This window comes from Rhinopithecus bieti, unplaced genomic scaffold (genome assembly GCF_001698545.2).
Source record: "Rhinopithecus bieti isolate Rb0 unplaced genomic scaffold, ASM169854v2 scaffold_11964, whole genome shotgun sequence".
Taxonomy (NCBI): Eukaryota; Metazoa; Chordata; class Mammalia; order Primates; family Cercopithecidae; genus Rhinopithecus; species Rhinopithecus bieti.
The window spans coordinates 1,519,671-1,537,278 of NW_016807677.1; the positions used below are offsets into that span (position 1 = coordinate 1,519,671).

At 46.3% G+C, this 17,608-nt stretch overlaps 1 protein-coding gene across 6 annotated transcripts in view; it reads right to left on the reverse strand.

Moving 5' to 3' along the window:
- The window catches only part of CEP164 (centrosomal protein 164), an 88,269-nt gene that overhangs the window by 66,017 nt on the left and 4,644 nt on the right, over positions 1-17,608 (reverse strand). For all 6 annotated transcript variants that reach the window (XM_017883089.1, XM_017883091.1, XM_017883088.1 and 3 more), the window contains exons 2-3: positions 9,283-9,385; positions 3,707-3,818 (exon numbers count right to left, since the gene is read on the reverse strand). In XM_017883089.1, the coding sequence (XP_017738578.1) occupies positions 3,707-3,818; positions 9,283-9,364 (194 nt within the window). In that variant the 5' untranslated portion in view covers positions 9,365-9,385. The remainder of the gene's footprint in view (positions 1-3,706; positions 3,819-9,282; positions 9,386-17,608) is intronic.

Below are 17,608 nucleotides of genomic sequence, written 5' to 3' on the forward strand. Positions count from 1 at the left end.
AAACCCCGTCTCTACTAAAAAAAAAATAATAATAATACAAAAAACTAGCCGGGCGAGGTGGCGGGCGCCTGTAGTCCCAGCTACTCGAGAGGCTGAGGCAGGAGAATGGCGTAAACCCGGGAGGCGGAGCTTGCAGTGAGCTGAGATCCGGCCACTGCACTCCAGCCTGGGCTACAGAGCGAGACTCCGAGACTCCGTCTCAACAAAAAAAAAATAAAATAAAAAAATAAAAATAAATAAAAAATAAAAATCCTAATAGGAAACTGACAAGCTCGTCTTTTTTTTTTGAGACGGAGTTTCGCTCTTGTCGCCCAGCTGGAGTGCAAAGGCATGATCTCGGCTCACTGCAACCTCCACCTGCTGGGTTCAAGTGATTCTCCTGCCTCAGCCTCCCTAGTAGCTGGGATTACAGGCATGTGCCACCACACCCGGCTAATTTTGCATTTTTAGTAGAGATGGGGTTTCTCCATGTTAGTCAGACGGGTCTTGAACTCCTGACCTCAAGTGATCTGCCCACCTCGGCCTCCCAAAGGGCTGGGATTACAAGCATGAGCCACCGTGCTTGGCCTCAGAAACTGATAAGCTATTCTAAAATTCATATGGAAATACAAAATACCTAGAATGTGACTTTGAAAATGGAGAACAAAGTTGGAGGATTTACCTTAAATGATTTCAAGATTTATCATAAAACTATATAATCAAGACAGAATGGTACTGGTGTGAAGACAGACAAACAACTCAGTGGAAGAGAACAGAGGATCCAGAAACAGCCTCACTTCATGGCCAATTAGGAAAATATCTAAATGTCCTTCAATATAAGACTAGTCAAATAAATTTAAGATTTTTGAAAATTGTGGTACATCTCTACACAGGAAAGTATGCAGCTGATACAAGAATGAGTAGGCCTACACAAACGGACATAGAAGAACAGTGTATATAATAAAGTGCTTATGTTTAAAACTAAACCATTGTGGGGGAGGGGGTGCATACATGTGTATTAAAAGAATCTAGAGAGAATTTACCAATTAATAGTAATTACCCTTAGGAAAAGAAGAAGGGTAAAAGACAGGTAAAGAAGAAGAAGGGTAAAATGTATGTATACCTACGTTTTAATGACTCATTTTATTTGTTTTTGAGACAGGTTCTCTCTCTCCCCGACGCTGAAGTGCAGTGATGCAATCTCGGCTCACTGCACCCTCAATCTCCCAGGCTAAAGCGATCCTCCTAACTCAGCTTCCGAAGTAGCTGGGACTAAAGGTGCATATCACCACCTCCACTTAATTTTTGAATTTTCTATAGAGACAGAGTTTTGCCAGATTGCCCAGACTGGTCTCAAACTCCTGAGCTCAAGCAATCCCCCAAACTTGGCCTCCCAAAGTGCTGGGATTATAGGTGTAAGCCACCACGCCTGGCCAATTTATTTTAAAAAGTGAAAAATAGGCCGGGCGCGGTGGCTCATACCGGTAATCCCAGCACTTTGGGAGGCCAAGGCAGGCAGATCATAAGATCAAGAGTTCAAGACCAGCCTGACCAACATGGTGAAACCCCGTCCCTACTAAAAATACAAAAATTAGCCAGGCGTGGTGGCACACGCACGTAATCCCAGCTACTCAGGAGGCTGAGGCAGAGGTCACAGTGAGCCGAGATTGCGCTATTGCAATAGCGTCTGTCGCTATTGCAATAGCGACCTACTCTGTCGTCCAGCCTGGGCGACAGAGCAAGACTCCGTCTCCAAAAAGAAAAAAAAGTGAAAAAATTCACACTCTCCTTACAGGATAAAAAAGGGTGTTAGCCACCACTATCCGGTATATAAAGGCAGCTGGCATAAAAGCTGGCAAGCAGCTGGCCCATAACCAATGACAGTTTCCTTCCATCAATCAAGTTAGGTACTGGAAACAGAATCCACTCCTATAAACTTATCCTACAAACATGACCAGAAGTCCTTAGCACCTCAAACATTGTGTAAAGTCCTGACAAATTTACTTCAATAGAGGTGGGAGAAGGTTAAAGGAAAGGTGGCTAAAAAGATCAAGAGAACAGGCTGGGCTCAGTGGCTCATGCTTGTAATCCCAGAACTTTGGGAGGCCGAGGCCGGTGGATCACCTGAGGTCAGGAGTTTGAGACCAACCTCGCCAACATGGAGAAACCCCGTCTCTACATACAAAATTAGCCAGGTGTGGTGGTGCATGCCTGTAATCCCAGCTACTCGGGAGGCTGAGGCAGGAGAATCGCTTGAACCCAGGAGGTGGAGGTTGCAGTGAGCCAAGATCATGCCATTGCACTCCAGCCTGGGCGACAAGAGCGAAACTCCGTCTCAAAAAAAAAAAAAAAAAGATCAAGAAAACAAAGAGCCTGCCACGGGAGGAAAAGCTAGAAGGACTGTGATCCTTCAGCTAAGAGTAAGCCGACAACTGTAATCACTTTGAGCTATGGGCAACACAATGAATGGTATGAACAAGAATAGGATGATTACGCCTTGTCTACAAAATTGCACAAAACCAGCAGAAAAGGGGACCCCTAGGATACCTGAGGACCAGTATGGGATAAGCATAGGGAAATCCCAGTCTAAGGTAGGAAATAAATTTATGGCACTCACTTTAGGGAGACAAGCTGGAGAGAGCTCTATGCATGTGATTAGGAAGAGTAATGCAAGACAGGAGGACACAGTAGACACGGAGAACACAGAGAACAGTGTCACCATGAGCAGGGAGCCCTGCAGTCCTCAGGAGAAGGAGGGAGATAGCAGCAGTGACATGGCTCCTTCTAGCTCCCCAACCTTGGCCACTCTGTCTTTCCTCTCCGTAAACCTCTGTCTCCCTGAGACAACCTGAGTGAATCACTGCTCCTTCCAACCCAAAGAGCTCTAGCCAAAATGAAAATACCAATGAATCCGTGAATGGGAACCTATTCATGAATAGGTTACATCAATTCAGATATGGCAGAGCCAGGTGTTCCCAAGGGACACAGAAACCCTTTGCTGGTCTGCATGGCCTCACTGCAAACCTCTTTACCACCAGCATCTCATTTTATTTTATTTATTTTATCTTTTTAAGTGTAGTTTTATTTATTTTGGTTTTTTTTTTTTTGAGATGCAGTCTCGCTCTGTCGCCCAGGCTGGAGTGCTGTGCCGCAACCTCGGCTCACTGCAACCTCTGCCTCCCAGGTTCAAGTTATTCTCCTCAGCCTCCTGAGTAGCTAGGACTACAGGTGTGTGCCACCACACCCAGCTAATTTTTTGTATTTTTAGTAGAGACAGGGTTTCACCATCTTGGCCAGGTTGGTCTCAAACTGCTGACCTCAAGCAATTCACCCACCTCAGCCTCCCAAAGTGCTGGGATCACAGGTGTGGGCCACTGTGCCCGGCAAGACCAGCATCCATTTTAGACATGCTAAGGAGGTAAAGTTGTCAGGAGTAACAACAGCCCCTCAGCACATCCTAAACAGATGCTGGTGCTAGAGGACCGGATCCATGGCAGTAGCTTCTGTGGCCTTAGATATAAGCATTGAACCCCATCCTAGGGACTGTCCAGTCAGCCTACACTGAAGCCTGAAATAGCAGGCAGCATAGCAGAGGGGTGGCACAGTATTGTCCCTGACTGTACAGGATAGGATTGGAAAAGTAGGCCAGGCCAAACTCATCTCCAGTGTTAGCTTCCCTCAGCCTCTGCTAGGCCAAGTCACTGGGCCACACCCCCTACTGACTTACCATGGTTTCCACTCCCCAGGCAGTGGGGCCACAATGCCCTCCCGCGCCAGCCACATCAGTTCTGGTTCCTTGATGGGATCAATACCAATCTCCCGGGCATATTCAAGAATTTCTGAAAGGAGAGGCAGAGGTGGGAAAGTAAAAGAGATGAAAAGAAGAAAAAAACTCTCAATCTTTTTCTACTTTGTCTTTTCTCTCCATCAATGAGAAAATCATATTCTTTAAATTATAAACAATAAACATATAATTGTTTCCTTACAATTTATAAATGGTACACTTGAATCCAAGCATGCTATCTCTACACTACAATGATATAATCTGAAGCCAAGCATTAAAAACGCAAAAAATAGGCAGGCGCGGTAGCTCATGCCTATAATCTCAGCACGTTGGGAGGCCGAGGCAGGTGGATCACAAGGTCAAGAGTTCGAGACCAGCCTGGCCAACATGGTGAAACCCCATCTCTACTAAAAATACAAAAATTAGCCCAGTGTGGTGGCATGTGTCTGTAATCCCAGCTACTCTGGAGGCTGAGGCAGGAGAATTGCTTGAACCTGGGAGGAGGGGGTTGCAGTGAGCCGAGTTCACGCCATTGCATTCCAGCCTGGGTGACGAAAGCAACACTTCGTCTCAAAAAAAAAATAAATAAATAAAGGTAAAAAATAAAATAAAACCAAGACTTCATTCCAGCGGGGGCCTCAGAGGCAAGAAGCCCAAAACCATAGCCAGAACCATCCAGGATGAGCACAGCCTTACCAGAAGGTAGTAAGCTCTCCCAAGATTTGCAAAAGCTTGGTGCAAAAGCACTCATCATTTAGTCAACAAACATGTACTGAACAACTACAAGTGACTGTGCTCCTTGAGGACATTACAAACACACAAATGGAGTACAACCCAGGTGACACATGCTGTAATGAAGACATGTCCTGTATGCTATGGGTGCAGAGAGAAGGCAGTGACTGATTCTGCCTAGGGGCAGGGAGCTATCTGAGTTGAGAAAGTAGATGATACTCAAGCAGGCTGAACCCCCACTCACTGAACCCTCTCTTCCATGAAGGGAGTTGCCTCTTTTTCAATGTTGCTATATATTACGACCCTAATACTTTTGTTCTGGCTGGGTGCAGCGGCTCATGCCTGTAATCCCAGCACTTTGGGAAGCCAAGGTGGGAGGATCGCCTGAGTCCAGGAGATCAAGACCAGCCTGGGCAACACGGTGAGAACCCGTCTCTACAAAAAATACGAAAATTAGCTGGGCGTGCTGGCATGTGCCTATAGATGCAGCTACCCAGGAAGCTGAGGTGGGAGCTTACTTTCTAGTAGAAGAGACAGCCAGCAATGAGCTTGAGGAGGTCAAGGCTATACTCCAGCTTGGGGGACGAAGCAAGACTTCATCTCAAACAAACACACAAAACTTTTTTGTACTCTGGAAATCAAGTATTTAGAAAAGCTCTTTTGCCACAGAACTGAAGGACAGTGGAGATATATGTACTGACTTAAGCACTATCTCAGTCAGGCACTGTGGTTCATGCCTGTAATCCCAGCACTTTGGGAGGCCAAGGTGGGCAGATCACTTGAGCTCTGGATTTTGAGACCAGCTTGGGCAACATGGAGAAACCCCGTCTTTATAAAAAATACAAAAATTAGCCAGGCATGGTGGCATGTGCCTATAGTCCCAGCTACTCAGGAGGCTGAGGCAAGAGAATCGCTCGAGCCCAGGAGACGGTAGTTGCAGTGAGCTGAGATCCCGCCATTGTACTCCAGCCCGGGCGATAAGAGTGAAATCCTGTTAAAAAAAAAAGAGGTATCTCATGTACAGTAAAAAAGATAAATGAGATAACCATTGGAACATGTCACCAGAACCCCCAGAAATGATTAAATAAATAGGCAAATGACATCAATGCTTAAGCTGGTAATAGCCCAGGCCAGAAGGGCATCACCAACAAGCCATCGCAGTGGAGAATTTGGAGGCTGACATACCTGGGAACTAGGAAAGAGAAAATATTTTTTCAAAGGACTGCCTGGAACTTGACTGACCAGACTAATTTATTCATTTTTCACAAATATGTTTGAATGTCTCCTATGTACCAGTCACTAGGAGCCATGAATAAGAAAAAAACTAGTCACTGCCATTGTGGAGCTTACATTCTAGTAGAAGAGACAGCCAGCAACGAAGTAAACAGTTAAATATACAAAAATTAAAACTTCTGATAAACGCAATGAAGGAAGTAAATGAGGTATGAGCTAGAGAACGTCAGGGTGGAAGAGCATTCCTTTAGAAATGATAGTCAAAGAATTAAGCTATTGCACTCCAGCCTGGGCAACAAGAGTGAAACTCCATCTCAAAATAATAACAATAATAATAATAGAAACGATGGTCAAGGAATGCCTCTCAGCAATGTTGACAGTTAACTGAAACCTGCACAAGCGAAAGGAGCCAGCCATGCAGAGCACTAGAGAAAGAGCATTCAGGCAGAAGCAGCACAGGTGCAAAGGATCTGTGACAACCGGTAGCTCTGGGGACTGTCAGAAAGCCAGTATAGCCAGGCATGGTGATGCACACCTGTAATCCCAGTACGTTGGGAGACTGAAGTGGGTGGATTGCTTGAGCCCAGGAGTTCAAGACCAGCCTGGGCAACACAGCAAGACCCCATCTCTAACAACAAAAAACAAAAATTAGCTGGGCCTGATGGCATGCACCTGTGCAGTCCCAGCTATTTGGGAGGCTGAGGTGGGAGAATCACTTGAGCCCAGGGGAGGGGGTCAAGGCTTCAGTAAGCCAAGTTCACGCCACTGCACTTCAGTCTGAGTGACAGAGTGAAACTCGGTCTAAAAAAAAAAAATTCCAATGTGACTGGTAGAGACAGCCAGGTCACAGAGCCCTGCAATCCCATCAAGGGTGTTATGTTGAGTTATGGGGGTGGGGGGTACCAAAAGCACAACCCTGACGTGATCTGATTTATAAGCAGTAAGGCTAATTGATTAGGAAGCTACTGAGATAACCCAGGAAAAGAAAATGGTGGCTTGAGGTTAGAATGCCTACACCTGGACTGGGCAGAAGAAAGTTTTTATAAACATCCTTAGAAAAACCTTTGACTCCATTTACAACAGCAACCAAATGTATACAAATTTAAGAAATATGCCAGTCATGGCCGGGTGCAGTGACTCACACCTGTAATCCCAGCAATTTGGGAGGTCGAGGTGGGTAGATCACCTGAGGTCAGGAGTTCAAGACCAGCCTGACCAACATGGTGAAACCCTGTCTCTGCTAAAAATACAAACATTAGCTGGGTGTGGTGGCATGCACCTGTAGTCCCAGCTACTCGGGAGTCTGAGACAGGAGAACCACTTGAACCTGGAGGTTGTAGTGAGCCGAGCTCACGCCACTGTACTCCAGCCTGAGCAACAAAGCAAGACTCTGTCTCTAAAGAGAAAGTAGGAAAGAAAGCAAGAGGCCAGTCGTAGTGGCTTATGTCTGTAATCCCTGCACTTTGGGAAGCCCAGAAAGGAGGATCACTTGAACACAGGAGTTCAAGATGAGCCTGGGCAACACAGTGAGATCCTATCCCTATAAAAAAAATTTATTTTAATTAGCCAGACACATGGCACACACCTGTAGTTCTAGCTACATGGGAGGATCACCTGAGCCCACGAGTTCAAGGCTGCAGTGAGCTATGATGGAGCCACTGCATACCAGCCTGGGAGACAGAGTAAGACTGTCTCTATAAACAAAAATATGGAAAACAAACAAATGCCCTATGCTATAAGCACAGTCCAATATTTAACATGAGATCCATGTATTCCTAGAGGTGCAAGAATTGTGCACCCTGCTCTCAGGTCCATGAACCACCTGAATTATAAGCAAACTTTGTATGCTCAGATCATAACTCGTCAGAATTTCAAAGAAACTTTCACTCCAAAAAACTGCTTAGTGCTTCAAAGTGCAGGCCCTATGGCCAGGCACAAGTGGTTCATGCCTGTAATCCCAATACTCTGGGAGGCCAAGATGGGCAGATTACTTGAAGTCAATTTGAGACCAGCCTGGCCAATATGGCAAAACCCCATCTCTACTGAAAATACAAAAAAATTTACCTAGGCACAGTGGCACGCATCTGTAGTCCCAGCTACTGGGGAGGCTAAGGCAGGAGAAACACTTGAACCTGGGAGGCGGAGGTTGCAGTGAGCAGAGATCCCGCCACTGCCCTCCAGCCTGGGCAACAGAGTGAAACTCCCATCTCAAAAAAACAAAACAAAACAAAAAGTGCAGGCCCTAGAGTTTGAATACCTGGAGATGGTTCTAGCCACACCACTTAGAATAGAACTGTATATCCACAGGAAGTTAATCTTTCTGTGCCTTGGTTTCCCCATCTGTAAAATGGGGACAATAATAGTACCTAACTCAGAGAGTTGCAGTGAGGGTTGAAAAGGTAATACACGAGCCAGGCATATGTCTCCCGCCTGTAATCCCAGCACTCTGAGAGGCAGAGGTGGGAAGATCACTTGAAGTCAGTTTGAGACCAGCCTGACCAACATGGTAAAACCCCTTCTCTACTGAAAATACAAAAATCAGTTCCCCAGGTGTGGTGGCGGGCACCTGTAGTTCTAGCTACTCAGGAGGCTGAGGAACGAGATTTGCTTAAACCTGGGAAAGGGAGGTTGCAGTGAGCCAAGATCACAGCACTGCACTCCAGCCTGGGTGACAGAGTGAGACTCTGTCTCAAAAAAAAAAAAAAAAAAAAAAAAGGTAATAAGGTAATACATGTAAAGTGCTTAAAACAGAGGCTGGCACATAATAAGTTATGTTGTTATTGTTCTTAATAATGTTATTCTTGTTTAAAAAAACTCTGCTGTAAGTTTGTGTTTAGGAAATTGGGTTTTCCCTGGTCTCAGAACACACTGTATTTAGATATCCCCTAATATGTTTCTATTTAAATCTAATCATTGCTCTAACTCAGAGACAGCAAATTTTTCTGTAAACAACCGGATAGTAACTATTTTAGCCTTTGTGGGTCATATACCTCTCTTACAGCCACACATCTCTGCAGCTATAGCATAAAAGCAGCCACACACAATACATAAACCAGTGTGACTGTTTTCCAATGAAGGTTTATTTACAAAAACAGGCAAGTAACTGGGCATGGTGGCTCACGCCTGTAATCCCAGCACTTCAGGAGCCAGAGGCAGGCAGATCGCTTGAGGTCAGGAGTTCGAGAGACCAGCTTGTCCAACATGGTGAAACCCATCTCTACTAAAAGTACAAAAATTCGCCAGGTGTGGTGGTGCACACCTGTAGTCCCAGCTTCTCGGGAGGCTGACGTGAGAGAATCACTTGAACCTGGGAGACGGGGGTTGCAGTGAGCTGAGATCATGCCACTGTACTCCAGCCTGGGCAACAGAAAGAAACTGAAAAAAAAAACAGTCAAGAGGCCAAGGTAGGCTCACATCGGACCTAACCCAAATACACGAAGCAACTCTGTACATGTACCATACTTTGCACTGAAAGAACAAAAATAAACCAGACATAATCCCTGTCCTCAAAAAACAAACACAATACACCACTGGCCTCTTCGCAGACTTGTTACCTTGCTCACTAGGAATGTAGGTCTCATCATAATCTTCTTCCAGAACCAGCTGATCTCCTATGCGGAGGGGTCGTCCAGCCATGACTCATCTGGGCTCAAACACCTAGATCCCAGAGACCCCCACCAAAAGAGAAAATCAGTGACCAAGCTTAAGAGGGGAAACGATGGCGCTGGGTCATGGAGCATCTGGATCAAACCAGACCCTGCATAGCAATTTGGCCAGGGCCTTCCCAAGTGCCAGGTATAGTGGAGGGTGAAACCAGCAACTCAAGGCTCACAGGCTCTGCGCCTGGAAAAGGTCTCCCAAAGGCTTGATGAACACTTGGTGAACCACAAAACATCTTCAAGCCTGGCTCTGTCAAGAGTTTGACTTTGTACCTCCCCCAGATAGAAGAAACAATGACAACACAGAACCACCAAGTAGAAAATCCTAGGGACACCAAAGTAACCAGCAGCACACAGACACCCATACACCAGCACACTTCCGTGGCACACCCCCATCTCAACACATATTCCTGTCTGGATGTCTCGATTCATAACCAAAATGCCCTCAGGAAGCTTACAATCCAGTGGTGGGAACGACCTCAAGAGCAGCAGAAGGCAGAAGGGAAAAAAGCTTCCTGTTCTGGGAGTACTAAGATAAGGGCAAAAAATTCCCCCAAATAAAGGAAGGAAGGAAGGCTGACAAGAATTCTGATGGTGGAGAAAGGCATTCTAGACAGAGGGAGCATCTCGTATAGACAGGTGTTCCAGAGTGCGGATACCAGCGTGTGTGACCCGCTGCTCACACAGAGCCTCGCAGACCATGCTAAAGAGCCTCCACCCTGTCCTACTACAGAGAGGAGGCACTGAGGGCTCTGGTGAAACAAAGTATCACAGGGTGGCCTTTTTTTGAGGACAAGAACTCTGGGAGGACTGGCACAGATGGATTGGAGAAATTAGAGACTGGTGTCAGGAAAACCACCTGAGGAGGCTGCTGCCCAGGGGCAAGATGATGAGGGCTTTAACTAGGGCAGCAGCAGGGGAATGAAGAAGGGACAGTCAGAACGGACCCGGTGATGTTAAGCTTAATAGGACCAGGATATGAGGGAAAGAGTGGAAAGGAGCTACATCCCTCCAAAATTCACATACATATATATTGTACCTTTTTTTTTTTTTTTTTTAACAGAGATGGTGTCTCACTATGTTGCCCAGGCTGGTCTTGAACTCCTGGGTGCAAGCAATCCTCCCGCCTCAGCCTCTCAAAGTAAGAAAAATTCACATATTGAAGCCCTAATCCACAATGTGACTGGATCTTTAGGAGGTAATTAAGGTTAAATGAGGTCATTAAGGTTAAATGGCCTGATAGGATTAAAAAGAGAGAGAGAAAGGACCAGGAACCAGGGTGGCAGATGGGGCCCACTGCCTAGTGGCTTAGAGCTCTCTCTCTGCCATATGAGGACACAGCAAGAAGGCAGCTGTCTGCAAGGCAGGAACCCGGAAGAGACCTTGATATGGGCCTTCTAGCTTCCAGAACTATGAGAAAAGAGATTTCTGTTGTTTGAGCTCCCTAGTCTACGGTATTGTGTTATGGCAGCCCAAGCTAAGACAGAACCCAAGGTTTCTAGCTCCAGGGATGGGGCGGTGCCAAATTCTTCAACTGACAAGTCGTTGCACTTCTAGAATTGCTCCTCTCTTCCCACCTACCTCAGGACCCCAGTTCCCACCAACTCTCCCCATGGCAGCTCCCATGCTGCAGCCTGATGAAGCAGGTTGCCTGGGAAACTGCTGCCACACACAGTCCTGCTCAGAGCACCTCCCTGACCCGCAGAGCAGTTGGCCACACCAGATGTGACCAACAGGAGTCTGGAGCCACAAGTCCGGACCTCTCCAGTCCCCACTTCCTCAGAAGCTGCCACTGTTCCTCCTGGAGCAGCAAGGATGAAATGGCCCTCTTCAAGCAGAAAGGCCCAGCTATTAAAAAGGTTAGGATCTGGGAGACCGCATCAAGCCCAGGCGGCCATGGAAAGGCTGGAGGACACACCTAAACATGTGGAATCCCAACACCGGACAGCCAGGGCCAAATCCATATCCCCCTCAACATTGGGTGCCCTGGAGGTTCCAATCCTGCCCACCCACCACCTATCAATCCACCCTTTCCCCCAGGCCCCTGTCCTCCTCCCCCAGGAGCTCCCCAGGGCAATCCAGCTTTCCCCTGACATGCGGCCCCTCATCCTGTGCCACAGCCAGGGTATCCAGGATGCCAACCCTCGGGTCCCTACCCTCCTCCGTACCCACTGCCTGCCCCTGGAATCCCTCCTGCGAATCCCTTGGCTCCTGGCACGGTCGGACCAGCAGTGATGGTGGACAAGAAGAGGCAGAAGAAAATGAAGAAAGCTCATAAAAAGATGCACAAACACCACAAGCATGGCAAGCATTCCTCCTCTTCCAGCAGTGACTCTGACTAAATACAGGCCCTGGACCCTTCCCTCAAGTCTCACCAGTTCTGCTTTCCCCATCAAGCTTCAGATGCCTGTCAGACTACCTGACAGGACAGGTAGTCTCTGTCAGCATGGCAAAAAGACTAATTTGCTACATACGTAATTATCTATATTTACCTTTTGTTTTTCTTTTTTTTGAAACGAAGTCTCCCTCTGTCACCCAGGCTGGAGTGCAGTGGCGTGTTCTTGGTTCACTGCAACCCATCTCCCGGGTTCAAGCTATTCTCCTGCCTCAGCCTCCAGAGTAGCTGGGATTACAGGCGCCCACCACCATGCCCGGCTAATTGGATTTTTAGTAGAGATGGGTTTTCACCATGTTGGCCAGGCTCATCTCAAACTCCTGACCTCAGGTGATCCACCGGCCCTGGCCTCCCAAAGTGCTGGAATTACAGGCATGAGCCACCATGCCCGGTGATATATTTAACTATTTAAAGATCAGGAAAACTCTGGAAAATCTGAATTCATGGATCATCCAAATTCAGATAAATGTTCTGCCAGAAAAAAATTAAAATATGGATGGGTTGTATTCTACCTTCTTTCCTTACCTTTTCTGGCTCTAGAAAAGATGTGGGCAAGGACAGGTCCAAAAGGGCAATGAGTTAAAGAAAAAAGGAACATGGGAAGAGAAGTCCTATCTATTTGTCTGTATGCAGTAGCAGGATGGCTACTAAAGATCATCTAGTCATTCGAGGAATATTTATTGGGCACCTACCATGTGCATTTATTTCTAGGCGCTACAGATGCAATCGTGATTAAAACCAGATTCAGCTGCTGCTACTCTTGAGCTAGTCTGGGAAGGGAGGGAGACAAACCAATCAGTCACAGAGAAATGTATAATTAGAACCAAGGGAAATGCTCTGAAGGAAATAAGCCTGATTTAGATGATGCCTACACTGAGAACTGAAGGATGAGTAGGTATTCACTAGACAAAGAAAAGAAGGAAAGTGTGTTCTAACAGACGCATGAGAAAGTCCTTCAGCGGAAGGCAACACTAGGCGAGAAGCAGCACAGATGGAGATGATGCCGGGGAGGCCAGTGGGAGCCAGGCCATGCAGACTTGGCCTTTATCATAAGAGAACTAGGGCTGGGCACAGTGGCTCACGCCGGTAATCTCAGCACTTTGGGAGGCCAAGGAGGGAGGATCACTTGAGGCCCGGAGTTCAAGACCACCCTGAGCAACTTAAGATGGTCCTGTCTTACCCTGTACAAAAAAATTTTTTAAATTAGCCAGGTGTGGTGGTGTATACCTATAGTCCCAGCTACGTGGGAGACTGAGGTGGGTGGATCGCTTGAGTCCAAGTGGTCAAGGCTGCAGTGAGCCTTGATTATGCCACTGCACTCCAGCCTCAGTGACAGAGCAAGACCCTGTCTCAAAAAAGAGAGAGAAATGGAGGCCAGGAAACGGTTTTTCCAGATAACACATTTTGAAAAATTACTCCAGAAGCTACTAAGAGTACAACCTAAAGCGGAGGCCAGATTGGAAAGAAGAAAATCAGGGCTGACGCAGAGATAAGGTAGAAAACCACGAGCTAGGCTAGGCAAGAGGCAATAGTAACCTGAGCTGCAGTGGTAACAGAGAGGATGAGATGTCTAAGAATGTAGCCCTTGGGCCAGGCACCATGGCTCACACGTGTAATAACAGGCTTTAGGAGGCTAAGGCAGGAGGATCACTTGAAGCCAGGAGTTTGAGACTAGCTGGATCAACACAGTGAGACCCTGTCTCTACAAAAAAATTAAAAATATCAGCCATGCATGGTGACACACACCTGTAGTCCCAGCTACTTGGGGGACCCAGGTGGGAGGATCCCTTGAGTCCTGGAGTTCAAGGCTACAATGAGCTGTAACACCACTGCACTCCAGCCTGGGTGACGGAACAGACCCTGTCTCTAAAATAAATAAATAAATAAATAAATAAGAATGCAACCCTTTGGTCGGGTGCAGTGGCTCATGCCTATAATCCCAGCATTTTGGGAGGCCGAGGCAGGCAGATCACGAGGTTAGGAGATCAAGACCACGGTGAAACCCTGCCTCCACTAAAAATACAAAAAATGAGCCAGGCATGGTGGCAGGTACCTGTAGTCCCAGCTACTCGGGAGGCTGAGGCAGGAGAATGGTGTGAACCCGGGAGGTGGAGCTGGCAGCAAGCTGAGATCGCGCCACTGCACTCCAGCCTGAGAGACACAGCGAGACTCCATGTCCAAAATAAACAAATAAATAAATAAAAGCAGCCCTTAGATCTGCCGTGGCAAATAAATAGGACATGTCCTAATATTTTCCTCTAGGCCTAAAACTGTGAGGGACATCACTAGTCAATTATGGCACCCTAGACATGGCCTCAGAACCCTCAACATTGTTCACTATATAGCAGTTACCAACAGCTCAGATGAAACCCAGTGAGATCTACTTGCTGCCTAGCCTGAGACCTTCTGTGAGCCACAGAGCTGGGAGGGGTCATCCAACTGCACTCATGCATCTCCTAGCAATCTCAGAATCAGGCAAAAAAGGAGTGGCTCATGCATTTCCTCCAGGAAGCCTTCCCGGCCAACCTTATCCTCACCTGTCAACCCAGAACCACCTTAGCACTGAGCTCATAAGTTTCATGTGTTCCCAGACAGATTACTCTCAATATTACTGTTTTCTTTCTTTCTTTCTTTCTTTCTTTTTCTTTCTTTTTCTTTCCTTCCTTCCTTCCTTCTTTCTTTCTTTCTTTCTCTTTCTTCTCCTTCCTTCCTTCTTTCCTCCTTCTTTCCTTCTTTCCTCTCTTCTCTATTCTCTATTCTTTCTCTCTTCTCTCTTCTCTCTCCTCTCTCTCTCTCTCTCTTTCTCTTTCTTTCTTTTTCAGATGGAGGAGTTTCACTCTTGTTGTCCAGGCTGGAGTACAATGGCATGATCTCAGCTCACTGCAACCTCCACCTCCCAGGTTCAAGCAATTCTCCTGCCTCAGCCTCCTGAGTAGCTGGGATTACAAGTATGTGCCACCACGCCCGGCTAATTCTGTATTTTTTTAGTAGAGGCAGGGTTTCTCCATGTTGGTAAGGCTGGTCTCAAACTCCCAACCTCAGGTGATCTGCCTGCCTTGGCCTCCCAAAGTGCTGGGATTACAGGCGTGAACCACCACGCCCAGCCAGTATTACTTTTTTCATGAAAATGTGTTTTACCTCTCCAGTTAAACCATAAACTTCTGAGGGCCAGGTCTCCTCCTCTGGAATTTTCCAATGAAGCCTAAAATAAGCCTACATAAGCTGTCGGAGCTGAGTTACTGCTGTAACTGCTAATATAAAACCAAGGAATAGGCCAGGTGTGATGGCTCACACCTGTAATCCCAATACTGCGGGGGACCAAGGCCTAGGATCACTTGAGCCTAGAAGTTCAAGACCAGCCTGAGCAATACAGTGAGACCCTGTCTCCAAAAAAAAAAAAAGCCAGGCAAGGTGGCGTGCACCTGTGGTCCCAGCTACTCAGAAGGCTGAGGCAGGAGCTATGTGATCAGATGGAAAAGAAGACAGAGTTACATAAAGAGTGTAAAGTAGGAGGCAGAGGCAGGAGGATCACTTGAGACCAGGAGTTTCAGGCTGCAGTGAGCTATGATTGCACCACCATACTCCAGCCTGGGCAACAGAGTGAAACCCTATCTGAAAACACACACACACACACACACACACACACACACAAGGAATCTCAGGAGCTAGGAAGGCCCTCAGTAGTTCTGGTCCATCGTTCTTCCCATACTAAAATTTTCCTCTCTGTGCTTTAAGTGACAGACAGCATAGTGGTCAAAGCACCAGCTTTGGAGACAGAAGACCTGGATTCAAATTCCAGCTCCCTCACTTAGCAGCTGTATGGCCTTAGCAAGGTGCTTCACCTCTCTCAGCCGCAACAACTGCATGTGTATAATTCAAACAATCTTAATAAAAATAAAAAAGCCTGAGAGTAAAATGAAACACTTATAAAGTGCCTAGCACAGTCCCTGTATACAGAAAATGTTACACAAATTTAGCTAGTACTATAGATTCTATTTTCAATTCCATAGATAATTCTTAACTACTAGAAGGTCTAATAGTAAGCCAATAATCAGGTTCTAAAAAATGTTCCCTGATACCTCAAGTCTGCCTTCTGTTCATCGGGGGACACCCTAGGATTCTCTAGCTAAAGTAATCTAAGTATTCCCAGTTCCCTTCCATTCAATACATATCACTGTTTCCCAGTCCTTCAATATCGTGGCTACCTTGCTCTGTACTTTGTCAGCATAGCTAGAGTTTTGCACATCTGCATCCTAACAGAGCATATATACTCATAGGCATCATGAGGGTTCCCTGTATATTTATTTCTTCCATCCTGCTCCAACAATTACAAAGACGGTGGACCACAGAAAAGAGTGACTGGAGAAGGCAATGGGGAGAAGGTGGAACATGTTAAAGTTGATTACGCAGTGGTAATGAGCAAAGGCTTTGCAACATTCTTGACGTTGAATCCCAGCTCTGCCTCTTACTAGCTGGGCAGTCTCAGTTTTCTCATCTATTAAATGAGAGTAACAACAATATCCATCACAATGTGTTGTGAGACTTATATGATTCAATATATGTAAAGTGCTTAAAATATACTAAGATCTCAATAAATGTTAGACACATACATTATTATTATTGCTATTCACATATTTAAAGGGCTTATTCTACCTTGCACCAAAGAACATATCCAGAACCAGGCAATATAAGTTAAGGCCATTCAGACATTAAGTAATCACTTTTTTTTTCTTTTTTTTTTGAGACGGAGTCGCCCAGGCTGGGGTGCAATGGCGCGATCTCTGCTCACTGCAGCCTCTGCCTCCCAGGTTCAAGTGATGCTCCTGCCTCAGCCTCACAAGTAGCTGGGATTACAGGGGCCTACCACCACGCCTGACTAATTTTTGTATTTTTAATAGAGATGGGGTTTCACCATGTTGGCCAAGTCTCGAACTCCTGACCTCAGGTGATCCGCCCACCTTGGCCTCCCAAAGTGCTGGGATTACAGGCGTGAGTCACCGCGCCACGTAATCACTTATGGAACATCCACCACGGGCCAAGACATTGTGCGATGTGTTAGGGCTACAAACCTGCTTACACATGGCCCTGAAAGTGAGCTCAGCCTACCTGGGAAGCCAAACATGTAAAAACATGACTACAAAATGTGTTACATGCATTAAAGGAAGTAACATAATATATAACAGAACACAAAAGTAAGGGCAAATAATCTTAGGAAGATCAGGGAAAGCCTCACAGAGTAGAGGACATTGAGACAGTTCTTGAAGGATCAGCAGACGCTCACCAGGATAAGCGGAGTAAGGGAATTCACAGCAGAGGAACAACATGTACAAAGACAAAAAAGAAGAAAAGCATATGGTGGGTGCAAAGAATTAATTATGACAACAAAGGTTTATGGTCACTGAACACTTCCTATGTTCCAGGAACTGTACTAAGTGCTCTCTATATATATCATCTCACCTCATCCTCTCAGCAAAATAGAGATTATCTTCACTTTTCAAATAAGGAAACTGAGGCTTAGCAAAGTTTAAAAAAAAAAAGGCCGGGCGCAGTGGCTCATGCCTGCAATCTCAGCACTTTGATAGGCCAAGGTGGGCGGATAATGAGATCCAGACCAGCCTGTCCAACGTGGTGAAACCCCGTCTCTACTAAAATACAAACAATTAGCCGGGAATGGTAGTGCGCACCTGTAGTCCCAGCTACTCAGGAAGCTGAGGCAAGAGAATCACTTGAACCCAGGAGACAGAGACCGCAGTGAGCCAAGATCGCACCACTGCACTGCAGCCTGGGCGACAGAGCGAGACTCCATTTAAAAAAAAAAAAAAAAAA